The sequence below is a fragment of the Lathyrus oleraceus genome, chromosome 3 (genome assembly GCF_024323335.1).
Source record: "Lathyrus oleraceus cultivar Zhongwan6 chromosome 3, CAAS_Psat_ZW6_1.0, whole genome shotgun sequence".
Taxonomy (NCBI): domain Eukaryota; kingdom Viridiplantae; phylum Streptophyta; class Magnoliopsida; order Fabales; family Fabaceae; genus Lathyrus; species Lathyrus oleraceus.
In genome coordinates this window covers 85,139,332-85,149,595 of record NC_066581.1, presented here as the reverse complement: position 1 = coordinate 85,149,595, position 10,264 = coordinate 85,139,332, and the positions used below count along the sequence as shown (strand labels likewise).

At 36.1% G+C, this 10,264-nt stretch overlaps 1 protein-coding gene across 1 annotated transcript; it reads right to left on the bottom strand.

The window, feature by feature from the left end:
* Nucleotides 1-450: 450 nt before the first annotated feature.
* On the bottom strand, nucleotides 451-1,261 carry LOC127125484 (uncharacterized). The gene is made up of 3 exons (XM_051054268.1): nucleotides 1,144-1,261; nucleotides 973-1,048; nucleotides 451-894 (listed from the first exon to the last, which is right to left on the bottom strand). The coding sequence occupies exons 1-3, from the start codon at nucleotides 1,156-1,158 to the stop codon at nucleotides 584-586; spliced, it is 402 nt and encodes a 133-aa protein (XP_050910225.1). The 5' UTR covers nucleotides 1,159-1,261; the 3' UTR covers nucleotides 451-583.
* Nucleotides 1,262-10,264: the final 9,003 nt, after the last annotated feature.

The following is a 10,264-nucleotide window of genomic DNA, read 5'->3' as shown; positions in this document are numbered from 1 at the left end:
AATTCAATTTTAGTTGAGCTTTTTTTCCGGACGGGTAATTTTCTGTTCAAATTTTGATAGTAATTCATTTTGTTGTCTGGATTTAGCTTCGGATATTGAGGAGGAAGACGAAGTTTCCGATGATAAATTGGATAGTCTCTCTTCTTTTTATGGATCGCTCTCTGTGGCTGTTACTGGCTTCAAGAATTACGATGACGATGCTTTGTATCCTTATCTTATGAATTTCTTACACTAAGTTTCAAGAGTTTTCATACACAAGTAAAAATCACACATATTTGTCTTTTCAATTCACAATTCATTTATTATTTTCCTTTGAGATTTTCTGTTACACATATTCGTCTTTATGGAACTTCTATATAACCAAAAGCTAACAAAGGAAATAAGGAATGACAGAAAATATGTTTTCATACAATTGTTTATTAAAACGTTCAAGAAATAACAATCCATCGTTGTCAACCTGCACATTTAGGGCTTCAAATATCTCTCTTCAAAGTCTTCTGCTTACAAGAAGTCTCTGTCAGCATGCAGATTTACTTAAGAGTTGCCATCTTTGCCTTCATCTTCAAATTTTCCAACAGTAATACTAGTAATAATAAGGTAATTGTGGAGGATAACCATGTTGCTGAGGGCCATTCATGGGATCATAGTTATTATACTGATAATGATAATAGGGCACTGATATAGGAGGAGGAGGAGGGTAGAATCCTCTTTGGTATGGTACATAACCTCCACCATACATAGGCATATGCATAGGTGGATATTGTTTCACACTCTTCATCCAACAAAGCTTCACTGTATTCTCATGCTTGTTTATCATCTTCATTATTTTAGGTGAATCTACCCTGCCAGAAATATATATCACCCCTTTCTTTGCATTGAAGGTATAGCTTAGATCTATCATCAACAAAAAATATATATTTAATGCTTAATAAAATAGATAAACGACACACATAAATTATAATAAACACATACCTTTGATTTCCTCGAGTATTTTGCTTATAGTCTCAGACCATTCTTCGCAGTTTGTGTTCACTTTCAAAGCGCAAGTCTGTCATGAAAAAAGAGAATAGTTAATTATATATGAATATCAAACAAAGAAAAAGAAACATTATGAATGTAGTAGAGTACTATATAGGCTCTAACCATGGTAGAAAACATTACGGCGTTGCAATGAGTTGAAAAATGTAAATGATGAGAAGACAGAAATGGACAAAGAATGAGGTTTATAAGGTTCTTGTTTTCACCATTGAATTGGATAAAATAGAATCATAGCAAATCAAGAAAGTTATGAGAGACTTATCGCTACTTATAGAATATTTTGATTTACAAATTATTGAATGTCTTTCGTCACGTGTAAAACAAAATAACTTCGAGTTTATCTTCGGCTTCAAACTTCAATCTGTTTGGTCTATAGCTATAATTGACAATTATGTTTCTATGAATATTGTTTGGCAACACAAATATTTAAAGGTTGGTGTTTAATTCTAATAATTGAGCATTATTGGCTTGTTTCTAAAACTTAACCTTTCACATTTTGTGTTTTTTCTTACGTCCTATATGCCACACGTGAAGAAAGAAATGGAGTCGTGGTTCTACACCATTAGAACAAATATTATTTTATGAGCGATGTATATTATTTAAATAAAAAACTTATTTGTAATTTATAGTATATTAAAATAAATATATGTAAATGTGTGTGAATTAATTATTTTTATAATAAAAAATAAAATAAAATAAAAACTTTTACAAGAGTAGCAGCGGAAAAATATATACATATATTACAATCAAATGATTGACCTTTGCCATATAAGTCATAAATATATAATATACATATATTTTTTATAAAAGAGGATTTAATGCCGGAAAAAAAACAACAACTAATAAGTTGAGAATTATCATCTGCTGACGTGATTTTCAATTTATTCGACAATTTTTTTTGAAAGAATTTAATTTATTCAATAGAAGATCGGGAAGAATGATTTTCGTTTAAAGTAGGTATAATTAACTATATCCAATATACTTAACGATTATCTTCTCTTCAAGAATGATTTGACTTGACGTATCATCTCTTAGTTGTTGATACTCAAGACCATCTCTTAGTTGATCATGTTCAAAACTGACTCAATTATGTTCATGGAGAAAAACTATTTTTTCTATTAAGTTTGTCCGCATTCCACAAATTTTTAAAAGATGAATAAACAATTAATTAAATTAATTAATTATATGGAAAACTTATTATCCAAGAGAAATTAAGTGACAATCTTCCAATTCAAATTATCGTAGACTTTTTTTTAAAAATCAATCTTTATCGACATAAACACCTTATGAACATTCCTTGATGGGATTAAATTGTACTCCTGTGGTGAAATGAACTTATTAAGTATATACTTCACAGTTTTATCATAATTTTTGTAACGAGTTTATATATTTAATTGCATAAGGCATATGACAAAACTGCATGAGAAATTCTAGTTAAATAATCTTATGAATGAGCACAAGAAATTTATTGTTTGTAAAACCAATTAAAGATGAATCACTTCAGACCCGTCCAACAAAATAATGTAAGGACAGTGCCACAATATTCCCACAGTGTTGGTAACAAATAGCTGGGAAACCATCTTCTCCCAGGACTCACAAATAAAAAAGAATTTTATTGATCTACAACATGCAAGGTCACGTTATTTCACTAGGGAGCATTGAACATTGTGAGACTTTTTTTTTAGAGCAACACCTTTGTGAGAGACACACCACATATTTATCCAAAACTTTAAGGTGATAGGTGGGTGGATTATGTCACTTATAAATGCTCAAATCTCCATATTTCAACCAATGTGAGACTATTACCCACACTACTCACACTTGCTACATTCTCAATACTCCCCCTCAAGTGTGAGTCCACAATGCTCCCCTCAAGTGAAAGCTCTTCTTACTTCCACAAACTCTTGTATCATGCATAAATTTTCTTACTCACCATCCTTGTGGCGTCGTTGACACTCTTCAACCGAATGTTTCTTACTCACCAGTCTTGTGGCGTCGTTGACTTTTGATACAAGTAAACAAGTTTCTTCTTTCTGCTATTCCATTATATTGAGGAGTATAAGGAGTGTTATGAAATTCTGGAAAGCAAATCCCTGATGTTGTACACGATGTCACGACCTCAAGGTCTGCACATTATCATATCACAAACAATAGCAGGATAAATGAAACATTATAACAGTAAATAACACAATCAGTTGTTAACCCAGTTCGGTGTAATGTCAGCTACATCTAGGAGCTACCAAGTCAGAAAGGAAATACACTATCACAGAATTAGTTTGAAATCCTGAACAACCTCAGTTTTACAGACTTCTCACATAATCTCTATTTGTGGACGTTTCTATCTAGGGCATACCTAGATATGAGACCCCTCTCACTTTCCTCAACCACACGATAATGTAACACCCTTCTATACCCCAAACCATAATATGATATTTTAATTAGAAAACATAACCATAAGGGTGTCACACACATAAAACACATAACCTGTTCTGGAACATGGGTTACCACAGAAATAAATTCAAATGCACATATTTATACCTAAGATGTTACACGACATCCAACACATCTGATTTGTACTTGGGATGTTACACGACATCCAACACATCTGATTTGGGTCAAGTACTTGTATAATAAGACATTCAATACCTGTCCTCGCATGCTCACCCAAGAATTTACGGTATCATCGCAGCGGAATCACTAATAAACATACAACAATAATATTGTAGCTCAAGACATTAAGTCTCATGAATTTCAACTTAATAGCATAATCAAAAGAGTCTGTAAATAAAATCAAAAGAACTTATAATCTCCAAAACACAAAAAGTTTGTAACATCGACAACAATGATACAAAATTCAAATCAAGCGTTTATCCCAACCCGATGTTACATGATCAGAGCAAGGAACCACTAAATAAAATAGATAAACTATGTAGGTCACTTCAAGAGTTATCCTTCCACTTACTTCAGTCAAAGTTACTTCTGAATATCTGCATGATGTCCATGTAAGGACAACATTCAAACAGAAAGGGGGTTAGAATACACTTCAATAATTAGCCATGGAAAAACAAAGATTAACTAACAATATCACACACTAATTACAACAATCATAAACATATCAAGTATTCTCATCCACACGTCATAACACAAAAATAATAATCACCAAATGCAACACAATGCATATGTACTTGACAACTGACTCGACATGTATATGGTACCAAGTTATGAACACTCAGGTTCATTTCACTCCATGATCCCCACCATAGGATCGATCCCCTCTTGGAACCAGAGTACACCAAAATCGCTACCATCACCATAGGTAACGCTTCACTAATTCCTCAATAGAATTAGCTACTCGCACTCGATCCCCACCATAGGATCAAGGCTCACCAAAATTGGACCGAAGTCCGTACACCATGATGCATGAATTTCAACAGCATGCAATGTTATCAAAATTATCACAAAAATTACCGCCAAAATTATCACCAAATTATCATCCAAAAATTATAACCAAAATTATTATCCAAAATTATAACTCGACAGAGTTCCCAAAGAACTCTAAAACAACTCTAAAATGCTCAAGAATATTCTACGGACAACTGTTGCACATAAAGGTAACTATTATGGATTCAATCGGCAACTGTAATAACTCTATGGACAATTCTAACAAAATTGAAAATAATTTAAGTTGACCAAATAATCTATTTGTTTATCTTTAACTCAGAACTCTAAAATATTTATACTAATAATAATACTATTATTATCTTTATTATTATTATTATTACTATTATTATTATTATTATTATTATTATGAAATATATACATATAGTAAACATATATGAATTCTTAAACTACAAAAAAAAATAGTAATCATCAGACGTTCAATATATCATAAACATGATTTCCTTCAAATTGCAAGATTCCATTCAATTTGCTATAGCGGTTTTCCAAGCACGGCGACATAATATACATAGCAACGAGCCACTGTAGAATTATATAAATATATAGAAATGCGATGCTACAGTACCAGTACTAATACATGTATATGAAAAGTAGCAGTACGATGCATAGACATATATATAATAAAATTACAGTACCTATATATTTGTATCGTTACTGAACCTATATACAATATATGTATAAGGACGAAACGTGGTGATACACACCTATATACATATATTATAACGATACAAATATATAATTATAAACATCTAACCAAACGAATTTAACACTAATAGAATCAACACACATCAATTTCCCAAAAAACACATAATTCATCAAAATCATCGTCCCTATTGGAGGTTAAGGAACACTCTATTCTCTTTTATGATTTAACACCCATAGATGAATAATTTCTCCCCCCTTACCTTGATTTTCCAGCAAAAAAATTCTTCTCTCCAACCCTAACTCTCCCTCTTTGCCTCTTTTGCTCCGCCTCTCCAAAAATACGTACCGATTCTTTTAGGTTCTTCCAAATCCTATTTTATTCCAAAAATCTATTTCCTTCTAATTAGGTTTTTCCCTTCTTATCCTACATATTTTCCTTAATTCCAACCTTGCCCTCAACTTTTCTACATGTTTTATTTTCTTATTATTTTATTAATAAATCTAATATTCCTTATTTTTCTATCACCCATGTTAGTTTTAATTATTCACCTCATAATTCTATTTTTTTTTCTCAAATAAAAATACTATATATTCTAATAATTAGTTAAAACTCCATTAATTTCTAAAAAGTATGAAAAACTCTTACTCTCTCTATACCTCTACTTCAAGGATACTTATCCCCACAATCACACAATAATTAATTTAAAACATCAATTAATCAAATAAAAATCTAAATAATTCAAATTAATTAATTAATTGAATTCGGGGTGTTACAACTCTCCCCCACTTAAGAAATTTTCGTCCTCGAAAATTACCTGCCGAAAATAGAGTCGGATATGACTCTCTCATCTGCTCCTCTCGCTCCCAAGTCATGCTCCCACCAGCCGGTCCTCCCCAAACTACCTTTACCAGGGCAATCTCTTTACCCCGCAATTTCTTCACTTCCCGATCCTCTATCCGCATGGGTGATGCCTCCACAGTCAGGTTATCTCTCACTTGTACATCATCCACTTGGATCACATGAGACGGATCCGAAATGTATCTCCTCAACTGAGACACATGAAACACATCATGAAGATTAGCAAGCAACGGCGGTAAAGCAATCCGATAGGCCACCTCCCCTATCTTCTATAAAATCTGGTACGGACCAACAAAACGCGGTGTGAGCTTTCGAGACTTCAAAGCTCGACCAACACCCGTTACCGGTGTAACTCTCAAAAAAACGTGATCTCCCTCCTGAAACTCAAGTGCTTTCCTTCTCTTGTCATGGTAACTTTTCTGACGACTCTGCGATGCTTTCATCTTTTCTTGGATCATCTTAATCTTTTCGGTCGTCTGGTGAACAATCTCAGGTCCGAGCACAACACTCTCTCCTGACTCATACCAACACAAAGGAGTCCTACACCTCCTACCATACAATGCCTCGTATGGTGCCATTCCAATACTGGAATGATAACTATTGTTATAGGTAAACTCAATCAACGACAAGTAGTTATCCCAAGCACCTCCTTGTTCTAGCACACAAGCCCTCAGCAAATCTTCCAACGACTGGATAGTTCTCTCTGTTTGACCGTCTGTCTGTGGATGATAAGCAGAACTTAACCTCAACTTAGTACCCAAAGCTGTCTGCAAACTCTCCCAGAACCTCGATGTGAATCTCGGATCTCTATCAGACACAATACTTGAAGGAATACCATGCAGTTTCACAATCTCATCAATATACAACTCGGCCAACTTCTGCAAAGAATAATTGATCCTCATTGGTATGAAACGAGCTGATTTTGTCAACCTATCAATAATCACCCAAATTGAATCGCATCCCTTCGAAGTCTTCGGCAGACCTGTCACAAAATCCATGGAAATGCTATCCCATTTCCATTCTGGAATATTCAACGGTTGCATCAGGCCCAATGGTTTCTGATGTTCAATCTTCGACTTCTGACAAATCAAACAAGCATACACAAACTCAGCTACTTCCTTCTTCATTCCTGGCCACCAAAACAATTTCTTCAAGTCTTGATACATTTTTGTGGCACCGGGATGAATACTTAACCCACTTCTGTGACCCTCCTCAAGAATGCTCTTCTTAATTTTTGGCACATCTGGAACACACACCCTACCTCTAAACCTCATCACATCATTCTCATCAACCTGAAAATCACCCCCGTTACCTTGGTTGATTAACGTGAGACGATCTACCAAACCCAAATCGGATTTCTGGCTTCCTCTGATTTCTTCGAGAATACCACTAGTCAGCTTCAGCATACCCAATTTCACACTGTTAGGAGTCTCCTCACACACTAGACTCATATCTCTGAATTGTTCAATCAGTTCTAACTCTCGAGCCATAAGCATTGACATATGTAAGGACTTCCTACTCAATGCATCAGCTACAACATTAGCCTTACCCGGATGGTAACTCAATTCAAAGTCATAATCCTTCAGAAGTTCAAGCCATCTCCTCTGCCTCATATTCAACTCTTTCTGATCAAACAGATACTTCAGGCTCTTGTGATCACTGAACACTTCGAACCTAGATCCAAAAAGATAATGCCTCCAAATCTTTAAAACAAAAACTACAGCTGCCAACTCTAAGTCGTGTGTAGGATAATTTCTTTCATGAACCTTCAGTTGTCTAGAAGCATAAGCAACGACCTGGCCATTTTGCATCAGTACACCACCAAGACCCATCTTTGATGCATCACAATATACTACAAAAGACTCATTCGGATTCGGCAAGATCAAAACTGGAGCACTCGTCAATTTCTTCTTGAGTTCTACAAAACTCTTTTCACATGCAACATCCCACACATAAGCTTGACCCTTTCTAGTCAATTGAGTCAAAGGCATTGCTATCTTTGAAAAGCCTTCTATAAACCTACGGTAATAACCAGCCAAGCCAAGGAAACTTCGAATCTCAGTAGCAGACTTTGGAGTCTCCCACTGCAACACAGCATCAACCTTCGACGGATCAACAACAATTCCTCCACTAGAAATCACATGGCCAAGGAAACTCACTTCTTTTAACCAGAATTCACACTTGGACAACTTGGCATAAAGCTTCTTGTCCCTCAACACCTGCAATACAATGTTTAAATGATTCGCATGTTCTTCCTCTGACTTAGAATATATCAAGATATCATCGATGAATACGACCACAAATTGATCCAGATAAGGATGGAAAATCCTATTCATATACTCCATGAACACACCTGGCGCATTAGACACTCCAAACGGCATTACTGTATACTCATAATGACCATACCTGGTCCTGAATGCAGTCTTCGGTATGTCGTCTGGCTTCACACGAATCTGATGATAACCTGACCTCAAATCTATCTTGCTGAACATACAAGCACCCACCAATTGATCCATCAGATCATCAATTCTAGGAAGAGGATACTTATTTTTGATAGTAACTTTATTCAATTGTCTGTAGTCAACACATAACCTCATACCGCCGTCCTTTTTCTTAACTAACAACACTGGCGCACCCCATGGAGAAACACTTGGTCGAACAAAATTCTTCTCAAGTAACTCTTCTAACTGTTTCTTCAATTCACCCAATTCTGAAGCTGACATCCTATACGGAGCCATCGATACAGGATTAGTACCAGGTACCACATCAATGGAAAACTCAATCTCACGCTCTGGTGGCAAGTCACTAATATCTTCTGGAAATACATCTGGGAAATTACACACAATAGGCAGGTCAACACTTGCAGCCTTATTGTCGACTTGCAATGATGAAAATATTGCAAACATCTGAGCCTCATCTTCTAAGAGTTCTTCTACTTGCTTAGCGGATAAAAACATCAGCTCTCCACAATCACCAAACTCTGGGAACCTCACGGTTTTGCTGTAGCAGTTGATATGAACATAGTTGAACTCTAACCAGTTCATTCCAAGAATAATATTGATTTGATGCAAAGGTAGGCAAACCAAGTCCATCACAAAATTCTTACCAAAAATGGTGAAAGGACAACTCAAACAGACTAACGCAGTAGTCACCGAACCATTAGCCGGGGTATTGATAACCATACTCCCAACCAAAGGAGATAATTTTAAACCCAGCCCCATAGCACACTCAAGAGAAATAAACGAGTGAGTAGCACCAGTATCAATAATAGCAATTAACTCAATGTTGTTAATGAAACAAGTACCTTTGATCAAGTTATCTGTCTTGGGAACCTCTGAACCACTCAAGGTAAACACTCTGCCATTAATCTGGGCAGCAGTAGCGGCCGTCTTCTTTGGCTTCTGACATTGTGTACTGATATGACCTTGTTCACCACAATTATAACAAGTCGGACCATCATTCTTGCACTCTGCAACACGGTGACCCGTTTTTCCACAATTGTAACATCTCAGAACCTTATTATTACATTCATTAGCACGGTGCCCCAACCCGCCACACTTGAAGCACTTGACAGAAGCGGGAGCCCCTCCCCCACTTGTCTTCTTCCCATCTGAAGCCTTCTGCTTCCCTTTGTCAACTGGAGTTACATAAGGTTTCCCTCTAAATTGTCCATTCCCTTTCTTCTCACTAATACTCTTATAGTAAGCAGACCGGGCTCTACTATCCTCATCATAGATTCTACTCTTATTCACCAGTTCAGCATACCTACGAATCTGTTGGTATCCAATACCTTGTTTGATCTCTGGTCTCAGCCCATTCTCAAACTTGAGACATTTTGAAGTCTCAGCATCAGCACGGTTGTAATGGGGACAAAACTTCACTAGCGCCTCAAACTTCGCAACATACTCTGCCACAGTCATGTTCCCTTGCTTTAGCTCAAGGAACTCTATCTCCTTTTTGCCACGAATGTCCTCGGGGAAATACTTCTCCAAGAATTCTTTTCTGAACACAACCCAAGTTATATCTGTACCACTAGCTTCCAATATCTGACGCGTGTTATCCCACCAATCCTCAGCTTCTCCTGACAACATATGAGTACCAAATTGTACCTTTTGAGCCTCTGTGCAAGCCATCACTCGGAAGATCTTCTCAGTTACTTTGAGCCATTCCTGTGCACCCTCTGGGTCATGGCTACCCTTGAAAGTTGGTGGATTATTCCTCTGAAATTTTCCCAAAGCGCGAAACTCATCAGGAGCTCCTCCT

Excerpts from the sequence above, each read along its gene's own strand:
- LOC127125484 (XM_051054268.1), bottom strand. Across the intron at positions 895-972 it reads AATACTCGAGGAAATCAAAG|ATCTAAGCTATACCTTCAAT; the intron begins GTATGTGTTTAT and ends TGTTGATGATAG.